The sequence below is a fragment of the Oncorhynchus nerka genome, linkage group LG17 (assembly GCF_034236695.1).
Source record: "Oncorhynchus nerka isolate Pitt River linkage group LG17, Oner_Uvic_2.0, whole genome shotgun sequence".
Taxonomy (NCBI): domain Eukaryota; kingdom Metazoa; phylum Chordata; class Actinopteri; order Salmoniformes; family Salmonidae; genus Oncorhynchus; species Oncorhynchus nerka.
In genome coordinates this window covers 22,271,984-22,295,171 of record NC_088412.1, presented here as the reverse complement: position 1 = coordinate 22,295,171, position 23,188 = coordinate 22,271,984, and the positions used below count along the sequence as shown (strand labels likewise).

The 23,188-nt window shown below is 44.3% G+C and overlaps 1 protein-coding gene across 1 annotated transcript in view; it reads left to right on the top strand.

Moving 5' to 3' along the window:
• Positions 1-19,518, top strand: part of LOC115144964 (phospholipid-transporting ATPase IC-like) — a 48,902-nt gene extending 29,384 nt beyond the window's left edge. Inside the window, exons 24-30 of the mRNA XM_065003057.1 lie at positions 1,071-1,257; positions 1,418-1,641; positions 16,621-16,704; positions 16,842-17,066; positions 17,196-17,334; positions 17,449-17,579; positions 17,674-19,518. Coding sequence (XP_064859129.1) covers positions 1,071-1,257; positions 1,418-1,641; positions 16,621-16,704; positions 16,842-17,066; positions 17,196-17,334; positions 17,449-17,579; positions 17,674-17,928 — 1,245 coding nt within the window. The 3' untranslated portion in view covers positions 17,929-19,518. The remainder of the gene's footprint in view (positions 1-1,070; positions 1,258-1,417; positions 1,642-16,620; positions 16,705-16,841; positions 17,067-17,195; positions 17,335-17,448; positions 17,580-17,673) is intronic.
• Positions 19,519-23,188: the final 3,670 nt, after the last annotated feature.

Sequence of the window (23,188 nt, the reverse complement as noted above, 5' to 3'; positions counted from 1 at the left end):
TGTATTGACTGACCTTTATGTTTTAAGTAATGATGGACTGTCGTTTCTCTTTGCTTATTTGAGCTGTTCTTGCCATAATATGGACTTGGTCTTTTGCAAAATAGGGCTATCTTCTATATCCCCCCACCTTGTCACAACACAAATGATTGGCTCAAACGCATTAAGAAGGAAAGAAATTCCACAAATGAACTTTTAACAAGGCACACCTGTTAATTGAAATGCATTCCAGGTGGCTACCTCATGAAGCTGGTTGAGAGAATGTCATGAGTTTACAAAGCTGTCATCAATATTTTATATAATAACACTTTTTTTTGTTTACTACGTGATTCCATGTGTTATTTCATAGTTTTGATGTCTTCACTATTATTCTACAATATAGAAAATAGTAAAAAATTAAGAAAAACCCTTGAATGAGTAGGTGTTCTTCGCACCTTTTAAGGAATGACCCAGGTGCAGACAGTGTTGAAGAAACTAAAGTTTATTCTGTAAACGGGCAGGCAAACGACAGGTCAAGGCTGGCAGGGGTCAATAATTCAGAGAGGGTTTAAGGCTCAGGATCAGGTCAGGCAGAGGTCAGTAATCCGGAGTAGTGGGTCAAAGGTACAGGACAACAGGCAGGCTCAGGGTCAGGGCAGGCAGAACGACAGAACCAGGAAACTAGAAAACAGGAGCAAGGAACAAGCGGGAGCAGGGAAACAAAACACTGGTAGGTTCTAACGAACTTGCAACAGACAAACAGAGAACACAGGTATAAATACACAGGGGATACTGGGGAAGATGGGTGACACCTGGAGGGGGGTGGAGACAAGCACAAAGACAGGTGAAACAGATCAGGGCGTGACAGTTCTAAATATTTGGACCGGTAGTAAAGGTGTTAATGCTAATACGCTCCCTTTTAAGACCATAAGACTGAAAACCTTATAGCTTAGTGATTATCCATAATTCTGTATCATCCATTTGCTCTGAGTCTAGTAAACACTCCCTTTATCTAAAGGCTGCCTTATCGTGTTGTTTATTCAGAAAACCATCACACAAAACGTTAATAGTGTTCATGGTTTGTCCATTCTCAGGCAGAGTTTGATGCCAGGCCAGAGTGGGGTGCCAGGTTCATGTCCCTGGCAGGGCTGTGCCAATCAGTGCTCTGTTGCCGTGTGACTCCCGGCCAGAAGGCTGACGTGGTCACACTCGTTAGGAAAAACACTACCTCCATCACCATGGCAATAGGTGACGGCGCCAACGACGTGAACATGATCAAGAGTGAGTGTGATGGAAAGAAAGGTTGACTGTGAAATTATGTTATGATTTCTGTTCAAAGACAGGGTGTATTTAACATGTCCTTTCTCACTCACTCACTCTCTCTCTCTCTCTCTCTCTCTGTCTCTCTCTCTCTCTCTCTCTCTCCTCCTCCCTCCTGTAGCGGCTCATATAGGGGTAGGTTTGGCTGGGGTAGAGGGGGGTCAGGCAGTTCAGAATGCTGACTATACCCTGGCCAAGTTCAGTTTCCTACAGAGGCTCCTATTGGTCCATGGACGCTGGTCGTACCGCCGAATTGCTGTTTTTCTGCGCTACTTCCTGTACAAAACCTGCAGCTTCGCTTTGGTGCACATTTGGTTCGGCTTCTTCAACGGCTTCAGTGCCCAGGTTAGATGGCAACACTGGTCACATTGATTTAGCACCAGAATCATTCATATAACGCTAATGGTTTACGGGGGAGGGGGTTCTGGGTGGGGAACGACCAATGGGTGGGTTTCCCTGTGGGTCCTGTTTTTGTTTCACATCCATGGGCTTATTAACACTAAAGATAACAGTTCCATCGTTAATAATGCATTCGTGTTTTTATGGCAACGCTACCCATTATTTCTTGGAATTTGAAAGGTCTGCTATCAAATGTTGCAGCTGTCTTGATATCCTAGCAATGACCAGTGGTGGAATATATACAATTGTCACACTTGACTTAAAGTAAATATACCTTAATAAAAAATGACTCAAGTAAATGTGTTAGTCACCCAGTAAAATACTACTTGAGTAAAAGTCTAAAAGTATTTGGTTTTAAATATACTTAAGTATCAAAAGTAAATATAATTGCTAAAATATACTTACTCAAAAGTAAAAGTATACATAATTTAAAATACCTAATATTAAGCAAACTAGACAGCACTATTTTCTGTTTTTTTAGTTTACGGCTAGAGGAGCACACTCCAACACTCAGACATCATTTATAAACGAAGCATGTGTGTTTAGTGCGTCCGCCAGATCAGAGGTAGTAGGGATGACCAGGGATGTGTGTGAATTGGACCATTTTCCTGTCCTGCTAAGCATTCAATGTAACAAGTACTTTTGGGTGTGAAGGAAAATGTATGGAGTAAAAAGTGTATTGTTTTCTTTAGGAATGTAGTGAAGTAAAAGTACAAATTGTCAAAAATATAAATAGTAAAGTTAAGTACAGCTACTCTTAAAAATTTCATAAGTAGTACTTGAGTGTTTTAAGTACTTTACACCACTGCAAAAAAAACATTCATATAGAGAACCAGCATATAAAGGTATAATCATAATGAAACATAAGAAAAGGAAGGCAGAATCACTTTCCTTAAATGTATCCATAATGGAAGAAAATTGCCTTCATTAAGATGTACGCTCCAAATTCACATTTTTATTCTGTCAACAGCATATTATTAGAATTAACTTAATTCCCTCTGGTTATTAGGACATACTTTAATGGCATTTTGGACATGTGGGACAAATCTATACTGAAACAAAATGTGCAGTTTTGTCACACGTCTCAATTTTTATTTTATAAAATTATTTTAAATTTTAGCCTCTTTTCTCTCCAATTTCGTGGTATCCAATTGTTAGTAATTCCTATCTTGTCTCATCGCTACAACTCCCGTACGGGCTCGGGAGAGACGAAGGTCGAAAGCCATGCGTCCTCCGAAACACCCGGAAGCCAGCCACACCAATGGAGGAAACACCGTGCACCTGGCTACCTTGGCTAGCGCGCACTGCGCCCGGCCCACCACAGAAGTCGCTGGTGCAGGATATCCCTACCGGCCGACGCTAGGCCAATTGTGCGTCGCCCCACGGACCTCCCGGTCGCAGCCGGCTGCGACAGAGCCTGGGCGCAAACCCAGAGTCTCTGGTGGCACAGCTAGCTCTGCGATGCGCGTCGACACCGGCCTCGGAGACGACCCGGAGGGCGAGGTACAGGGCGATCCGGATAGAGACGGTGGAATTATTTTAACATGGAAGGATCTAACACGTCCTCCACCGGAACCCAGCATCTCTCCTCCGGCCCGTACCCCTCCCAGTCCACAAGGTACTGAAGGCCCCTCGCCCGACGTCTCGAATCCAAAATGGATCGAACAGAGTATGCCGGGACCCCCTCGATGTCTAGAGGAGGCGGAGGAACATCACACACTTCAGCCTCCTGGAGCGGGCCAGCCACCACCGGCCTGAGGAGAGACACATGGAATGAGGGGTTAATACGGTAATTAGTGGGCAGTTGTAACATATAACATACCTCGTTCACTCTCCTCAGGACTTTAAACAGCCCCACAAACCGCGGACCCAACTTCCGGCAGAGCAGGCGGAGGGGCAGGTTTCGGATCGAGAGCCAGACCCTGTCCCCTGGTGCGAACACCGGGGCCTCACTGCGGCAACGATCTGCGCCAATTTTCTGGCGCCTTATGGCGCGCTGAGGAAACCTGGGAGGCAGCCCACATCCACATGCCGAAACCAATTGTCCACCGCAGGAGCCTCGGTCTGACTCTGATGCCAAGGAGCCAGAACCGGCTGATACCCCAATACACATTGAAAAGGAGTAAGGTTAGTGGAGGAGTGACGTAGCGAGTTCTGGGCCATCTCTGCACAGGGCACGAACTTCGCCCACTCCCCCGGCCAATCCTGGCAATATGACCGCAGAAACCTACCCACATCCTGGTTAACAATCTCCACCTGCCCATTACTCTCGATCAGACACTATATCCTCAGGCACCCCATAGTGCCGGAAAACATGTGTAAACAAGGCCTCTGCCGTTCGTAAGGCCGTGGGGAGACCGGGCAAAGGGAGGAGACGACAGGACTTCGAAAACTGATCCATAACGACCAGGATCGTGGTGTAACCCTGTGAAGGTGGAAGATCAGTCAAAAATTCCACCGACAGGTGCGACCACGGCCGTTGAGGAACGGGTAAAGGTTGTAGCTTACCTCTGGGCAGGTGTCTAGGAGCCTTGCACTGAGCGCACACCGAGCAGGAGGAAACATAAATCCTCACGTCCTTAGCTAAAGTGGGCCACCAGTACCTCCCATCAAGACAGCGCATCGTCTGACCTATCCCAGGATGACCAAAGGAGGGTGACGTGTGAGCCCAATAGATCAATCGGTCGCGGACAGCCGACGGAACGTACAAACGACCAGCTGGACACTCAGGGGGAGAGGGCTCTGCACGTGACGCCCGCTCAATGTCCGTGTCCAGCTCCCACACTACTGGCGCCACCAAACACGAAGCTGGGAGTATGGGAGTGGGATCCATGGACAGCTCCTCTGTGTCATACAGCCGAGACAATGCGTCTGCCTTGACGTTCTGGGAGCCTGGTCTGTAAGAAAGAGTAAACACAAAACGAGTGAAAAACATGGCCCACGTTGCCTGTCGAGGATTCAGTCTCTTCGCCTGCCGGATGTACTCCAGATTGCGGTGGTCAGTCCAGATGAGAAAAGGGTGTTTAGCCCCCTCAAGCCAATACCTCCACGCCTTCAAGGCTTTTACGACAGCTAACAGCTCCCGGTCCCCCACATCATAGTTTGCTCCGCCCGAAGCTTCAGTGGCGTACCCGAAGAAAGCGGAGAAAGCACTAACTCCTATCCCAGCTTCAGATGCGTCCACCTCCACTATGAATGGCAAAGAGGGATCCGGATGAGCCAACACAGGCACCGAGGTAAACAGAGTCTTCAGGTGTCCAAAAGCCCTGTTCGCCTCAGCCGACCACTGCAAGCGTACCGGGCCCCCCTTTAGCAGTGAGGTAATGGGAGCAGCAACCTGACCAAAACCCCGGATAAACCTCCGGTAGTAATTGGCAAACCCTAAAAAACACTACACCTCCTTTACCGTGGTTGGAGTCGGCCAATTACACACGGCTGCAATGCGGTCGCTCTCCATCTCCACTCCTGAAGTGGAAATCCGATGCCCTAGGAAGGAGATGGATTGTTGGAAGAACAAGCATTTCTCAGCCTTGACATATAGATCATGCTCCAACAGGCGACCAAGCACCCTGCGCACCAGGGACACATGCTCGGCGAGTGTAGCGAAGTATATCAGAATATCATCGATATACACCACTACACCCTGCCCGTGCAGGTCCCTGAAGATCTCATCTACAAATGATTGGAAGACTGATGGATCATTCATCAACCCATATGGCATGACAAGGTACTCATAATGACCTGAGGTGGTACTAAATGCCGTCTTCCACTCATCACCCTTCCGAATACGCACCAGATTGTACACACTCCTGAGATCCAATTTTGTGAAGAAGCGTGCCCCGTGCATTGACTCAATAACAGTATTTATCAGAGGTAGCAGGTAACTATATTTCACTGTGATTTTATTTAGACCTCGATAATCAATGCACGGGCGTAAACCGCCATCCTTCTTTTTCACAAAACAGAAACTCAAAGAGACGGGTGAAATGGATGGCTGAATGTACCCCTGGCGCAGGGATTCAGAGACCTATGTCTCCATAGCCACTGTCTCCGCTTGCGACAGGGGATACATGTGACTCCTGGGAAGTGCAGCGTCTACCAGGAGATCTATCGCACAATCCCCCCGTCGATGGGGTGGTAATTGAGTCGCCTTCTTTTTTGAGAAGGCGAGAGCCAAATCTGCATATTCGCGGGGGAATGCACACGGTGGAGACCTGGTCTGGACTTTCCACCGTAGTAGCACCAACGGAAACCCCTAAACACCTACCTGAGCATTCTCGCGACCACCCCGTGAGAGCTCTCTGTGGCCAAGAAACAGTGGGGTTATGACAAGCTAACCAGGGTAGGCCTAGCACCACAGAATACGCAGGAGAATCAATAAGTAAAAGACTAATCTTCTCCTTGTGACCCTCCTGCGTTATCAGACAAAGGTGCGGTGACCTCCCTGATAAACCCTGACCCTAATGGTCGACTATCTAAGGCATGAATAGGGAAAGGCATATCCACAGAAACAATAGGGATCCCTAAACTATGAGCTACATTTTTATTAATGAAATTCCCAGCTGCGCCTGAATCTACTAGCGCCTTATACTGGGAATGCAGGGGGAAATCCGGAAAGGTGACAGAGACAAACATTAGTGCAACAGAGGGCTCTGGATGAGAATGGTGCCTACTCACCTGGCGTGATGCCAGAGTGCCCTGCCTGCCTTCTCTATTCCCAGAGGAACCAACCCTGCACCGACCAGCAGTGTGCTCTCTGCGGGAACCCCCTCCGGTCTCTCTGCGCACCATCCCTCCCAATTCCATAGGTTCGGGAAAGAGGGTGCGGGAGGATGGAACAACCAGACCCTGATCTAGACGTCTACGAGTAGCCAGCATGTTGTCCAGCCTGATGGACATGTCCACCAGCTGGTCGAATGTGAGGGTGGTGTCTCTACAGGCCAGCTCCCGACGAACGTCCTCGCGTAGACTATAACGGTAATGGCCGATCAGGGCCTTGTCGCTCCATCCAGCGCCGGTAGCCAAGGTCCTAAACTCCAAAGCAAACTCCTGTGCACTCCTCGTCTCCTGCCTCAGATGATAGAGGCGCTCACCCGCTGCTTTGCCTTCGGGTGGGTAGTTGAATACTATCAGGAAATGGCACGTGAACTCCTCAAAATGGTCCAACTCCGCATCCTCCTCTCTACACACAGCGCTGGCCCACTCCAGGGCTTTCCCGGTGAGGCATGAGACAAGGGCCCAACTCTTCTCACGGTCTGATGGTACTGGGGAGACCGTGGCCAGATACAAGTTCAGTTTAAGGAGAAACTCTGGCAGCCGGCAGTATCTCCGTTGTATCCCGTGGGTAGGGATAAATGGATCTTGTTCAGTTCAGGAGGGGGAAAAGCGTTCAAGGGAGATCCCGGTTGTGATGGTGGAGGCTTGTTCCCGGATGAGTTCCTCCACCTCCATGAGCGTAGTGTCCTCTCCTTCTGACTTCATAATTTTATGGTCAGACATCCTGTCAGAGTCGTGTGTATAGGTGGCAGGGAAGTCAGGCGCAGGAGAGTCAAAATGGAGTGTAAAATGAAGTCTTTTAATGAATGTCCACGTAACATGCTGCATAACACTAAAAAGAGATGAATATAAACAAACATGGGTACGAGGACCCGTCGCGCACCTATACAATAAACACAACACTGACAATAAACAATCTCTGACAAAGACATGAGGGGAAACAGAGGGTTAAATACACAACAGGTAATGAATGGGATTGAAAACAGGTGTGTGGGAAGACAAGACAAAACCAATGGAAAATGAAAAATTGATCAATGATGGCTAGAAGACCGGTGACGTCAACCGACGAGCACCGCCCGAACAAAGAGAGGCAACGACTTCGGTAGAAGTCGTGACACAGTTTTACAATTTTAAAAACATTACAATACATTCACAACATATTAAGTGTGTGTCCTCAGGCCCCAACTCCACTACCACGTATCTAGAACACAAAATCCATGTGACGTGTGTGTATAGTGCCTATGTTATCATGTGTGTGTATGCATGTGTCTGTGCCTATGTTACTGTGTGTGTGTGTATGCATGTGTCTGTGCCTATGTTATTGTGTGTGTGTGTATGCATGTGTCTGTGCCTATGTTATCGTGTGTGTGTGTATGCATGTGTCTGTGCCTATGTTATTGTGTGTGTGTGTGTATGCATGTGTCTGTGCCTATGTTATCGTGTGTGTGTATGCATGTGTCTGTGCCTATGTTATCGTGTGTGTGTGTGTATGCATGTGTCTGTGCCTATGTTATCGTGTGTGTGTGTATGCATGTGTCTGTGCCTATGTTACCGTGTGTGTGTGTATGCATGTGTCTGTGCCTATGTTATCGTGTGTGTGTGTATGCATGTGTCTGTGCCTATGTTATCGTGTGTGTGTGTATGCATGTGTCTGTGCCTATGTTATCGTGTGTGTGTGTATGCATGTGTGTAGATGCACTACTGTTCCACTGGATGTCATAAGGTGAATGCACCAATTTGTAAGTCGCTCTGGATAAGAGCGTCTGCTAAATGACTTAAATGTAAATGTAAATGTCTGTGCCTATGTTATCGTGTGTGTGTGTATGCATGTGTCTGTGCCTATGTTTGTGTTGCTTCACAGTCCCTGCTGCTCCATAAGGTGTATTTTATCTGTTTTTTAAATCTAATTGTACTGCTTGCATGAGTCACTTGATGTGGAATAGAGTTGCGTGTAGTCATGGCTCTATGTAGTACTGTACGCCTCCCATAGTCTGTTCTGGACTTGGGGACTGTGAAGAGACCTCTGGTGGCATGTCTTGTGGGGTATGCATGGTTGTCCGAGCTGTGCACCAGTAGTTCAAACAGACAGCTCAGTGCATCACAACGTGTCAATACCTCTCAGAAATACAAGTAGTGATGAAGTCTATCTCTCCTCCACTTTGAGCCAGGAGAGATTGACATGCATAATATTAATGTTAGCTCTCTGTGTACATCTAAGACCCATCCCAGCTGCCCTGTTCGGAGCCAATTTAAATTTTCCTTAGTCCCTCTTTGTGGCACCTGGCCACATGACTGAACAGTAGTCCACGTGCGACAAAACTAGGGCCTGTAGGACCTGCCTTGTTGATAGTGTTGTTAAAAAGATAGACCAGCGCTTTATCATGGACATACTTCTCCCCATCTACACTGCTGTTGTATCAATATGTTTTGACCATGACAGTTTACAATCCATGGATACTCCAAGCAGTTTAGTCACCTCAACTTGCTCAATTTCCACATTATTCATTACAAGATTTAGTTGAGGTTTAGGGTTTAGTGAATTATTTGTCCCAAATACAATGCTTTTTGTTTTTTAAATACTTAGGACAAACCTTTTCTTTGCCACCCATTCTGAAACTAACTGTAGCTCTTTGTTAAGCGATTCAGTCATTTCAGTCGCTGTAGTAACTGACGTGTATAGTGTTGAGTCATCCGCATATGTTTTTCCCCAGCAGTAGACTATGATCAATAATGTCAAATGCCACACTGAGCAGCCACCACAATCTTTATGTCTATATTGTTTGTAATGAAGCCCTTTAATGGGTAAAAATTATTTGTATTGGCTGGGCCTGGCTCCCCAGTGGGTGGGCCTGGCTCCCAAATGGGTGGGCCTACGCCCTCCCAGGCCTACCCATGGCTGCACCCCTGCCCATTCATGTGAAATCCATAGATGAGGGTCTATTGAATTTATTTCAATTGACTGATTTACTTACAGTACCAGTCAAAGGTTTTGACACACCTACTCATTCAAGGGTAATTCTTTATATTTACTATATTCTACATTGTAGAATAATAGTGGAGACATCATATGGAATCATATAGTAACCAAAAAAGTGTTAAACAAATCAAAATATATGTTATATTTCATATTCTTTACAGAAGTCACCTTTTGCCTTGATAACAGCTTTGCACACTCTTGGCATTCTCTCAACCAGCTTCACCTGGAATGCTTTTCCAACAGTAAAAAAATATATTTAGATTTGTTTAACACTTTTTTGGTTACTATATGATTCCATATGCGTTATTTCATAGTTTTGATGTCTACAATGTAGAAAATTGTAAAAATAAAGAAAAACCCTTGAATGAGTAGGTGTGTCTGAACTTTTGACTGATACTGTACAGTTGAAGTCGGAAGTTTACATACACTTAGGTTGGAGTCATTAAAACTCAATTTTCAACCCCTCCACAAATTTCTTGTTAACAAACTATAGTTTTGTCAAGTCGGTTAGGACATCTATTTTGTCCATGACAAAAGTCATTTTCCCAACAATTGTTTACAGACATTATTTAACTTATAATTCACTGTATCACAATTCCAGTGGGTCAGAAGTTTACATACACTAAGTTGACTGCGCCTTTAAACAGCTTGGAAAATTCCAGAAAATGATGTCACGGCTTTAGAAGCTTCTGATAGGCTAATTAACATAATTTGAGACAATTGGAGGTGTACCTGTGGATGTATTTCAAGGCCTACCTTCAAACTCAGTGCCTCTTTGCTTGACATTATTGGAAAATCAAAAGAAATCAGCAAAGACAGAAAAAATATTGTAGACCTCCACAAGTCTGGTTCATCCTTGGGAGCAATTTCCAAACGCCTGAAGGCACCACGTTCATCTGTACAAACAAAAGTACGCAAGTATAAACACCATGGGACCACGCAGCCATCATACCGATCAGGAAGGAGACGCATGCTGTCTTTTAGAGATGAACGTACTTTGGTGCGAAAAGTGCAAATCAATCCGAGAAAAACAGCAAAGGACCTTATGAAGATGCTGGAGGAAACTGGTACAAAAATATCTATAGCCACAGTAAAACGAGTCTTATATCGACATATCCTGAAAGGCTGTTCAGCAAGGAAGAAGCCACTGCTACAAGACCACCATAAAAAAGCCAGTCTACGGTTTGCAACTGCACATGGGGACAAAGATCAGACTTTTTGAAGAAATGTCCTCTCGTCTGATGAAACAAAAAATACAACTGTTTGGCCATAATGACTATCGTTATGTTTGGAGGAAAAGGGGGAGGCTTGCAAACCGAAGAAAACCATCTCAACTGTGAAGCACAGGGGTGCCAGCATCGTGTTGTGGCGGTGCTTTGCTGCATGAGGGACTGGTGCACTTCACAAAATAGATGGCATTATGAGGGAGGAAAATTATATGGATATATTAAACCAATATCTCAAGACATCAGTCAGGAAGGTAAAGCTTGGTCGCAAATGGGTCTTCCAAATGGACATTGACCCCAAGCATACTTCCAAAGTTGTGGCAAAATGGCTTAAGGACAGCAAAGTCTCTGATTGTAAATCCACACCAGGCCTGACTAAGTCCTTTCTAAAATAATGAGGAACTCATCTTCTCTCAACAGTCTCTCTCAATGATCTCAAAAGGGCATTGGTGTGTATGAATAAAGGCAAATCGCCTGTATGGGACGGTAATTTCGTCTGAGCTCTACTTAAATTGTTGAATTAGGTCCACTATTGCTCAAAATTATTAACACAGCCGTTCACAAAGGCTAATTTGAGATGTGAATACAGCACTAATTTTCCCTTAATAAAACAAAGGTAAGGATGCCACCCAGTGTTCGACACTATGGCCCCAAATCTTTGATAAACACAGATATTAAACTGTTTTCTAAAATGTTGTCATTCCATCTTGAGACGTACTTACCAAAATTGGTCCACACTAACAAAATAAATTGTCCCTGGATAACCGCCGTCAATTACTACATACTGTATCTAAAATGCTTCATCAGAAAAAACAGCTCCTTGACCTGTTTTATCTCTCGATGCAGATTTTTTTTTTGATAGACTAGATTGGTCATATCTCTGGTCTGTCTTGGAACATATGGGAATTGGTTCCAATTAAAATGCTATATGCCAATCACATAGCCAAAGTTTTAACAGGTAATATCTGCTCCTCTCAGTTCAGAATTACTAAAAGCAGCAGAAAGGCAATCCAATTTCTCCTTTGATCATTTTATTCTCAATGGAACATACGCAATTCATCAAACAAAGGAAATAATACAAATTTCCCTCAAATCTACTGATCATTTAATCTCATTATATGCAAATGATACTTTACCATATCTAGACAATGTATATCAATCACTCCCAAACGCATTGAAGATCATAGATAAATTAATCGTAATCTCAAGTTTTAAAATTGATCTAACCAAATCAGCCCTACTGCCTGATGGAAGACTCCATCTCTACCAGTGGAGGCTCCTCAGAGGAGGAAGGGGAGGACCATCCTCAGTGAATTTCATGAACATAAAAATAGTGTAACATTAAAAAAGTTAGCCCTTTTAGATAAAAATATAGTAAATATATTCACGTCACCAAATCATTCATTAAAACACACTGTTTTGCAAGATCTACAGTAGCCTCAGCAGCACTCTGTAGGGTAGCACCATGATATAGCCAGAGGACAGCTAGCTTCTGTCCTCCTCTAGATACATTGACTTCAATATAAACCTAGGCGGCTCATGGTTCACACCTCCTTCCATAGACTTACACAGTAATTATGAAAACTTCTGGAGGACGTCCTCCAACCTATCAGAGCTCTTGCAGCATGAACTGACATGTCGTCCACCCTATCAAAGGATCAGATAATTTTATCTAGTACTGAAAGCATAAGCTACCGCTAGCTAGCACTGCAGCAAATAAAATGTGCTGAGTAGTTGCCTCAAAGAGAGAAAAAGATAATAGTTGAACAGTTTTGAACAATTTAATTTCTTCCAAAATGAAGGAGAAGCAAAAAAAGAGAGAAAGAGATAGCGAGAGAGCTAGCTATATTTCCTAGTAAAACATTTTTCACTTTCACTTTCACTTAGCTAATGCAGCTAGTTAGTTTAGCCTACTCAAACACCCGGTTCAAACATAGAGGGATGCTATGTTAGCTAGCTGGCTATGGCTATCCAACACTAGAAAAAGATGGCACCGACAGGCATGGCAGCTCTGCTTCCAGCTCCTAAGCAACTTTGCAGTATTTTTTTTGTGTATTATTTCTTACATAATTACCCCAGAAAGTTTTTTGTGTTATTAGATACAGCCGGAAATAACTTTTGGATATCAGAGCGGCGGTAACTCACCTGCATTACGACCAGGAATACAACTTTCCCGAATTGGATCCTTTGTTCGAACAATCCATGGCAATTTAACTTATCCCAGAGGCTGCTCCAAGATGCCACTGGTGGAGAAGAGGTATTCTGAGTGTACTTCTAGTCTGACTCAGGAGGCGTGCACACCATCCACCGCTTCCAAGTATATTACTCGCTAATGTTCAGTCTCCAGACAATAAAGTAGACGAGCTCAAGGCTAGAATCTCCTTCCAGAGAGACGTCAGGGACTGTAACATACTCTATTTCACAGAATCATGGCTCTCTCCGGATATACTGTCCCCGTCCATACATCCAGCTGGGTTCTCAGTACATCACGCAAACAGGAATAAAGAACTCTCCTGGAAGAAGAAAGGCGGGGCTGTATGTTTCATGATTAACCACTCATGGTGTGATTGTGATAACGTACAGAAACTCAAGTCCTTTTGTTCACCTAACCTAGAATACCTCACAATCAAATGCCGACCATATTACCTCCCAAGGGAATTCTCTTCAGTTATAGTCACAGCCGGTTAGATTCCCCCTAAAGTCGATAACACGACAGCCCTCAAGAAACTACACTGGACTTTGTGCAAACTGGAAACCACATATCCTGAGGCCGCATTTATTGTAGCTGGGAATTTTAACAAAGCAAATTTGAGGAAAACACTACCGAAGTTCTATCAACAATTTTACTGTAGTACTTGCGCTGCTAAAGCACTTGACCACTACCTACAAGGTCCTCCCCACCCTCCCTTCAGCAAATCAGATCATGACTCTATTTTGCTCATCCCTTCCTATATGCACAAAACTCAAACAGGAAGTACCCGTGCTTAGGTCTATTCAACGCTGGTCTGACAAATCAGAATCCATGCTTCAAGATTGTTTTGATCACGCTGACTGGGAAGTGTTTCGGGTAGCCTCTGAGAATAACATCAACATATATACTGACACCGTGACTGACTTGATCATTTTCCATTGTGACTATTAAAACCTACCCAAATCGTAAACCATGGATAGATGGCAGCATTCGCACAAAACTGAAAGCGGGAACCACTGCATTTAACTATGGCAAGGTGACTGGGAATATGATTGAATACAAACAGTGTAGTTATTCCCTCTATAGGGTAATCAAACTGGAAAAACTTCAGTACAGAGACAAAGTGTAGTCGCCGAAGACGTATGTGGCAGGGTCTACAGACAATCACAGAAAACCATCCACGTCACAGACAGCGATGTCTTGCTCCCGGACAAGCTAAACACCTTCTTTGTCCACCTTGAGGATAACATAGTGCCACACATGCCCCGCACCCAAGGACTGTGGGCTCTTGTTCTCTGTGGCTGATGAGTGTAAGACATTTAAACGTGTTAACCCTCGCAAGGCTGGGTTAACCGCCCAGACATTATCCCTAGCCACTTCCTCAGAGCATGCGCAGACCAGCTGGCTGGAGTGTTTACGGACATATTCAATCTCTCCCTATTCCAGTCTGCTGTCCCCACTTGCTTCAAGATGGCCACCATTGTTCCTGTAGCCGAGAAAGCAAAGGCAACTGAACTAAATGACTATCGCCCCATAGCACTCACTTCTGTCATCATGAAGTGCTTTGAGAGGGTAATTAAGGAAGCATATCACCTCTCCCTTACCTGATACCCTAGACCCACTTCAATTTGCATACCACCCCAATAGATCCACAGACGATGTGATCACCATCTCACTGCACATTGCCCTATCCCATCTGGACAAGAAGAATACCTATGTAAGAATGCTGTTCATTGACTATAGCTCAGCCTTCAACACCAGGTGGTGAAGGTAGGAAACAACACCTTCACTTCGCTTATCCTCAACACAGGGGCCCACAAGGGTGCGTGCTCGGCCCTCTCCTGTACTCCGTGTTCACCCACGATTGCGTGGCCACGCATGCCTCCAACTCAATCATCAAGTTTGCAGACGACACAACAGTTGTAGGCCTGATTACCAACAATGACGAGACAGCCTACAGGGAGGAGGTGAGGACCCCGGTGGAGTGGTGCCAAGAAAATAACCTCTCCCTCAACATTAACAAAAAACGAAGGAGCTTAAACGTACATGAATTTGGAGATTAACATACATTAATTTGTCCAATAGAAACTCTTGTTTGCAACTATTGGACTAATGATTACACCCTAGATCAGCTAGATGCAGTTAAGAGTGCAAGGCGGTATTGAATGTGTCACTGTCTGTCACCTTGATTACTCAAAATTCTCTCAACCTGTGCACCTACGTTGTAGTCTTTCATTCATTGGCTAGATTGTAGCAACCTCATGATGGGTACAGAGAACATTTTAGACTGATGTAGTAGCCTAATCCTATCGATGTTACATTGAGCTGGGGGAATGGAATATGAATGACAGTCATCCAATATGCTCTAATAGAAATAAGTCATTAAAAAAATTATAATTCTCCCTCTTCTTAAACGGCACCGACCGCCACTGGTCTCTACTCATGGAATCACAGTCGTTTCCCATTTTAAATATTTGGGAGTAGATATTTCTCCTTCCTTTGATTAAACCATTGTCAGAAACCTTAACAGAACGCTCAAATCAATTCAATCCAACCTCAGTAGATGGAATAACATTCCAGTTGCAGAATAAATATTATTGAAAGGAATATATTGCCCTGGCTGAATTTCTGTATTTCAATGCTTCCCATGGCTTCCCCTTCTGGCTATTGAAACTGGTAACTGGTAATCAAGGTAATCAAAATGGCCCATACTCCAATATTTCACAATAATGCCTTTCAATATGGAGGGAAGCCTTTTACATCCCAACCAACAGTCCAAATGTGGAAACCGTATCCTTGGCGATATCATGGACAGTAATGGTTTGAGAACATTCCAAGATTTGAAAGATACATACACACATTACCAGGCAACTCCTTTTTTTAGTATTTACAACTTACTTCAGCTATCCTGGCCTATGGAGTCCCTCGGGAAACTCAACTCCCAATTATGGAATTTATAAATAAATGATCAACTTTTGGAAAGCTCATATTCTGAGCCAGCCATTAAAAAGTATGGTCCACAAATCTGACTGAATCTGAACGACTGTTTGACTGGAACAGAATATGGAAAAATATGACATTGGCATCCAGTAATCTGAACCAATTTATACATTTTAAGTTTGTTCACAGACTGTATTTAACACCAAGGAAACGTTTTACGATTATATTGGCCCCAACTCCCACCTCTTCACTGTGTCCCCTAAATCAGGTAGGCACTTTCCTTCCTATGATGTGGGAGTGCCCTGCAGTTAAATGCTTCTGGGGAAAAGTTACAAAATGTATTTAGAAGTGCTTGAATGTAAATATTCATGCTTTGCATCTATTATGTTACATAACGATGATAGCTCCTTGAATCTCTCAATCAATCAGAGACAGTTACAGCTGGCTGTTGGCTGGGGTTGGGGGAATGGGTTGGGGGAATGGGTTGGGGGAATGGGAGGTCCTCTTCTTCTTTTGTTTGATTTTCCTGTTTAGACTTAATTTATTATTAATTAAACAAAAAATATGATACTTTGTAATGTTTTTATTTTATGTTCTCTTCTTTTTTTCTTCTTCTTTGGAGTGGCAGCCCACAGGTACAATGTATAAATAATGAATAGAAAATATATGGATTATGAAATTATATGAATGTAAATACCTGTAACCCTCCCCTCCCCCTTCCCCCAAACAAATACACCCCAAATCATATAATGGAACTGCAACCTTTTTTAAAAGATCCCAATGTTTTAGCCATTTTCTGTGCTGTTTTCTTCCAGTCTCTGTATGAGAATTGGTTCATCTTCCTGTACACTGTGTTCTACACTGCAATGCCAGTAGAATGCCTGGGCATTTTTGAGCAGGTAAGAGAAAAGACAAAGGCATCTTTGTAACGAGGTGTGAAATCCCAAGGGGCGCAGAGTTTCTGTTTTACTCCATGTGGCCATGGACACACTCCTGGCTCTTACCATACTGTTGTTTGATCTCCTCTCTCCTATAGGATGTGAGTGCAGAGTGCAGTCTGAGCTGGCCAGAGCTCTACAAGGTGGGCCAGAGACAGGAGCTGTTCAACACCTGGCTGCTGGCTGCCACTCTGCTCCATGCCTTCTACACCTCTCTGGTTCTCTTCTTTATGCCCTTGGGGGTCTTCTACAACTCTGCCCTGGACTACCAGACCATGGCCGTCACTGTCAGCATAGCATTGTTGTTCTCAGCCACCATTGAGGTAAAAAGGGTTGGAGGTCATGGAACGGACGTAAACAGTTCTATGGAGTTGCACATCACTGCTGATTATCGTTGATGATTATGATACATGTATTGACATGGACATTGTGTGTTGGTTTGTGTGTCTCAGATCATTCTCCTGACCAGACACTGGACTAAGTGGAGTGTGGCTGCGATGTGTGTCAGCTTTGGCCTGTTCTTTGTGTGTACGCCTATCACTCACAGTCCCAAGCTATTTGAGAAGTCCCCAGTAGACTACTACTTCCCTGGTACACACCTCACTTCTACCACTGTCTTAACATTGATATTTTATACTGTCTTGAACTGACTATGTGTGTGGTAATATTGAGGTGGTTGGGTGTGTTTGTCTGTGGTCTGATCAGGTGTGTCTCAGAATGCCTTCCCCAACCCGGTGGTGTGGTTCACAGCCCTGCTGACAGCCTGGACTGCTGTCCTACCCTCCTTTACCATCCACACCCTCAACATCATCCTCACTAACCCAGACAAACATAGGGTGAGACTGCCACGCGCGTGCATGTGGGATGGCCATGTTACATTACCCACAGTGGAGAGAAGTCATGTTTGACCTGTTCTCTGATTTCCACCAGGTTCACATCACCAAACACGGGCCTGTAGAGCTGCAGAAGTCTGGCTTCAGGAGAGGAGACTCCCACCGCCGCTCCTCCTACGCCATGTCTCAGGGCCGAGGCATTGGCCGTCTCATCACTTCTGGAGCTAGTCACCGTAGCACAGCTCCCCCAGTGGACAGGAGGGGAACTTTAGGTGAAAATGTCACACTAGCAGGCCAAACACAGAGCGATGATGCTCCGAAGAATATTACTGAAATTGATTCATCCAAATAGATGGAAATGGGATTGATCATGTGTGTAGGTCCCTCCACAACTACAATAATAATATATTTTCTACAGCAGTAAAAACATTGCAAATAGGGCCTGTCTATAGGGTCATAGTTTAACCCATGATTTAGCCCTGGACAGCAGACGGCAGAATCCTAGACTGAGGTGTACCTGTTCAAATGATGGTTGGATGATATGGGAGTGGTTTGTGAGGATGGCATACAGATGTACGATCTTAATTTGATCACCCTGTTGCAGGAGATACACTACATGACTCCTGCTTGTTGAACATTTCATTCCAAAATCATGGGCATTAATATAGAGTTTGTTCCCCCGTTGCTGCTATAACAGCTTCCACTCTTCTGGGAAGGCTTTTCATTAGATGTTGGAACATTGCCAGTCAAGTTCTTCCACACCGATCTCGACAAACCATTTCTGTATGGACCTCGCTCCATGCACGGAGGCATTGTCATGCTGAAACAAGAAAGGGCCTTCCCCAAACTGTTGCCAAAAAGTCAGAAGGACAGAATCATCTAAAAATGTAATTGTATGCTGTAGCGTTAAGATTTCCCTTTACTGGAACTAAGGGGCCTAGCCCGAACCATGAAAAACAGCCCCAGACCATTATTCCTCCTCCACCAAACTTTACAGTTGGCACTATGCATTTGGGCAGGTAGCGTTCTCCTGGCATCCGCCAAACCCTGATTCAACTACTGGACTGCCAGATGGTGACATGTGACTCATCACTCCAGAAATTGTGTTTCACTGCTCCAGAGTCCAATGGCGGCGAGCTTTACACCACTCCAGGCGACGCTTGGCATTGCGCATGGTGATCTTAGGCTTGTGTGCAGCTGCTCGGCCATGGAAACCCACTTTGTGCAGCTCCCGACTAACAGTTCTTGTGCTGACATTGCTTCCAGAGGCAGTTTGGAATTTGGTAGTGAATGTTGCATTTTTACGCACCAGGCGCTTCAGCACTTGGTGGTCCCGTTCTGTGAGCTTGTGTGACCTATCACTTTGCGACTGAGACGTTGTTGCTCCTAGACGTTTCCACTTCACAATAACAGTACTTATAGTTGACCAGGGCAACTCTATCAAGGCAGAAATTTGACAACCTGACTTGTTGGAAAGGTGGCATCCTATGACGGTGCCATGTTGAAAGTCACTGAGCTCTTCAGTAAAGCCATTCTACTGCCAATGTCTGTCTATGGTGCTTGCATGGCTGTGTTCTCGATTTTATACATCTGTCAGCAACGGGTGTGGCTGAAATAGCTGAATCCACTAATTTGAAGGGATATGCACATACTTTGTATATACACAGTAGTGCATTTCCTGTAATGCTGAAAATGCATAACTTGTAGTGTATTTGAGGTTTAAAAAGGCTTCTGACGTTTGTAATTTACCTTTCGAAATATGTATCAACTCCTACAAAAATGTCCGTTAATTATATAATCCACGTAATAATTCACATTTCCTGTTGTTGCAGGATTATTTTCCTGCTGTAGCAAACTGTCTCAAATTGAAATCCTACATTTGTGTGTTTTGCTTTTCTCTTTTGTATGCATTTTTTCTAAATAAATGATATTTGACACCTTATTGGTTTAAAAATCATATTTTTATTTCAGCAGTCACCTACATTGTTAAATTAGATCAATTCAATACACCTTGGGATGCATAGTAATTGAGAGAAGATTGTTTGGATTTGCAACATACTGTAGGATGTGTGTGCCCCATGTTTTGGGGTATACATTTGTGTATTTGCCCATAGAACATCACCTCATTTCAAGAGCAAAAACAAACCAAACTGAGACAGCACAGATGTTTTACAATTGTTTTATTTGTTAATTTGTTTCAAAACACGCAATTTACCCATATTATCCTTTTTAAGTTCTTATTTTCTGTAACGGTTATTACTCCGGTTTATTTTCCTTCTCGAAAGTATCCACCAAAGCTAAATAAAAAGTTATCCACAGGCTCTCCTGCTTCTGCAGTAGGAGGAGGGACAAGAGGCTCTCAGTGTGTTGGGCCTTCAACATCCTGCAGGACGCACAAGTGTGTGTGTGTGCGTGTGCGCGTGCGTGCGTGTGTGTGTGTGTGTGTGTGTGTGTGTGTGTGTGTGTGTGTGTGTGTGTGTGTGTGTGTGTGTGTGTGTGTGTGTGTGTGTGTGTGTGTTCTAACAGCAAGGGAGGCATGTTTACATGGCCAGTGTTGGAATCACTCACAGGAAACTAGAGCAGCTTTGAGAGCTAGGCATTGTCTCGGTTCAGTTGTCAGATTGTCACACCTCTGAATTCATCTTTGGTTTTTAGCTAATGCTCTCAAAGGGCAGACTCGTTTGTAATTCCGTGCAGGTGAGTGAGTTTGTGTGTGTGTATGAGTACGTGTACTGTAAGTCGACCCTTGCCTTTATAGAGTGTTCCTTCCATATGGATGTCTCTGCATTGATTGATTGGGGCCTTCCTTGCCCCTGAACAGAGACTATACAGTACAACATTGTAACACATTGAACCATGTAGCAAATTGATTTAGTCTACCCACTTGGGCATGGACTCCATTTCATGTCAATGACGTTTGGGGTCTTTCTAAAAGCTGTAAAAGCACAGGTTCCCACTAGAGAGTCAGTGCTGCAGTGCCTCTCTTCTCCAGACCCTCTCTACAGTCCCCTAAGTGACTGAAGCTGCTTAAACCCACTCTGGGGGAAACCGGGAAGGGGGCAGATGTCATGAAATGGAAAGGGTAGGTGGGGGATAGAAGTTTGTACACTCTGACCCAGCAGCAATGATTAAGATTGGGGGGGTCAGGTGTTTGCATAGTTTTCTGTGCAAAAGCCACCAGCCAGAGCCTCATATCTCTCATATCTCTCATCAACATTAGATCAGCAGGAGACCATGTTGGACAGGGGTCAGATGGGAAATGTAGTAACAGCTGTCTTGCATTGCACAGCACTGCATTGTGGGTTGTGTAGTTTGCATTGGGTTAATAATATAGACAAGGGGTGTCAGAGTAGGAGTGTCTCGAGGTAAGGTATAACTGTTTGGTTTGAGTTGTTTGTAATGATGTGTTGTTTGTGATGAGATTGATGATATGGTGTGGGGTGGTGGGTAGTAGTGGGTAGTGGGCATATTTTTGCTGTCGGCGCAGTACATCTGTAAATAACCCAGAGAGCCTCTTTTCCCGATTTCTCCTCCCAGCCCCCTTGCTGGCCTGTCCTCTCTCGACCTTTTCCTTGTTTTGAAACTGATTGTCTTCTACCATCACAAAGACACTTGGTTCTGATTGATTAACAGGCACCAGAAGAGGGAGAGCACAGTGTGACTGGGGATGGTAACCGGGTCTGACTGCAGGCAGACTGGCAACTTTACATCCCAAAGGAAGATGATGCACATATGCTGTTTGACAGTAGATGAACATTTCTGGTTGGAGGGGTCAGTTGCCAATGTACTGGTTGGTTGGTAAATGTTAGAATATCGCTTGACAAAGATTGCAAACCAAAGAAATATCACTTCTTCAGATAAATACAAGTGCAGGCACACATACACACACAGACTGAAGTAAAGGATGGCATCCAGCACATACAGGCCTGTGGCTTAGTCCCTCTGATTAACTCCAAGGAAACAACCCGGCCTTGGAAAAGCAGGACAGCCACCAACAGGACCATGTTAGTAGCCAGGCTGAGGAATGAGATTGAATGAGATTGATTGGAGAGGAGGGGTGGAACCTCCCCCAGCACACTGCCCCCTACTGTCAGGATTTATATGCATTAAAAAAAACATGAGGAGGGGAGAGGGTTGCAACAACACATGCACACAACCAGAGAATCCAACAGTGACAAACATTTCTAAAAACAAATGCCAAATCCCGACCCCAGCCCGCCCTTTTGCTAAATACCCCCCTCCATCCACCCCAGTCTTTCCTTCCTCCTCTCGCACAAAATCACAGGTCATTCCTGTAGGTTTCTATACAGTTATACAATATCCATGCAGAAAAAAATGTTGCACCTCCCTTTCAATAGGAGGTGCTGTTTTCAATATATTAATAACATCAGGAGCACTTGAACACACTTCAAAAGTAACTGTGAAATTGTTTTGGAGAAAAGAGAACAAAATGGCAGAAGAAAGCTTGGGATGAGTAAAAAAACATCTTCCTAAAGTTTGATATTCAAATGATGCTTCTTTTTTTATCCGATCCAAATCCGCTACATTTTTTTTGTCTTTAAAAATACACTCCTCAAATAGCTGAGCTAAATATCTATCTATGTGTTAAGTAGCTCTTGTAGCCCTCTCTTCCCTTCCTCTTCTAGCATTCTCTCCTGTCTCTTCCTCTTTTTCCACAGAAACATTCACAAGGTCTTTACTTTATGAAAACATTAAGTGCATGCCGCAGCAAAACAAACAGGAAACGTAAATGAAAAATAAGCAAACAAATAAAAACATTGAACAGTATAAAGCTTCAAGTCACAAGTTCCAAAACTAACTATCGTAGAATCATAGTATCATAGAATCATAGTCATTTTTATCATTAGGATGATTATTTTTCAGTTAATTACATAAACTTGAAAGGTTTGAGGTATTTCAGAATGAATTGTCAACAGATGCCTACCAAGTCTTAGCTCTGGCCAGGGGGAGAGGTTGATGTGTGAGTAGAGTAGACAGGGTGGAGGCGGAGGGAGAGAGAAGTTGTGTCTGTCTATAATTGTCAATGACTGTTCAGGTGCCCCGCGCAGCATTAGTGCTTGCACCAAGTGTGGAGGCAGAATGATATACAGTGGTAAGATATTACAACTACATACTGGCCACTGTTGACTTCTGCCAAGCCCTTTACCTCCTCCCTCTCTGTTACATAAAAATATCTCTGTTGGGAGGAGTGAAGGGATGGAGAACAGAAGAACACCAGGCTAAGAAAACAAGGGCACCCTCTGAGCCCCTCCGACAGCAACTACTATGCAGTAACAAAGTGATTTACGGAATTCAAAGTAACATATTTTTGTCTGATTTAAATAGTGTCTAGAAAATGTTTTCTAGACTTTCTACATGATAAAGTGCTTTTATTCTAGTGTATCAAGATGGAAAGTCAATATGAAAGAAGATGCTGACACAGCCCCCACTCTGTGCCCCTTTCTGGCCATTTAATAACAAATTGTGTGTGTGTGTGTGTGTGTGTGTGTGTGTGTGTGTGTGTGTGTGTGTGTGTGTGTGTGTGTGTGTGTGTGCGTGCGTGCGTGCGTGCGTGCGTGCGTGCGTGCGTGCGTGTGTGTGTGTGTCCAGAG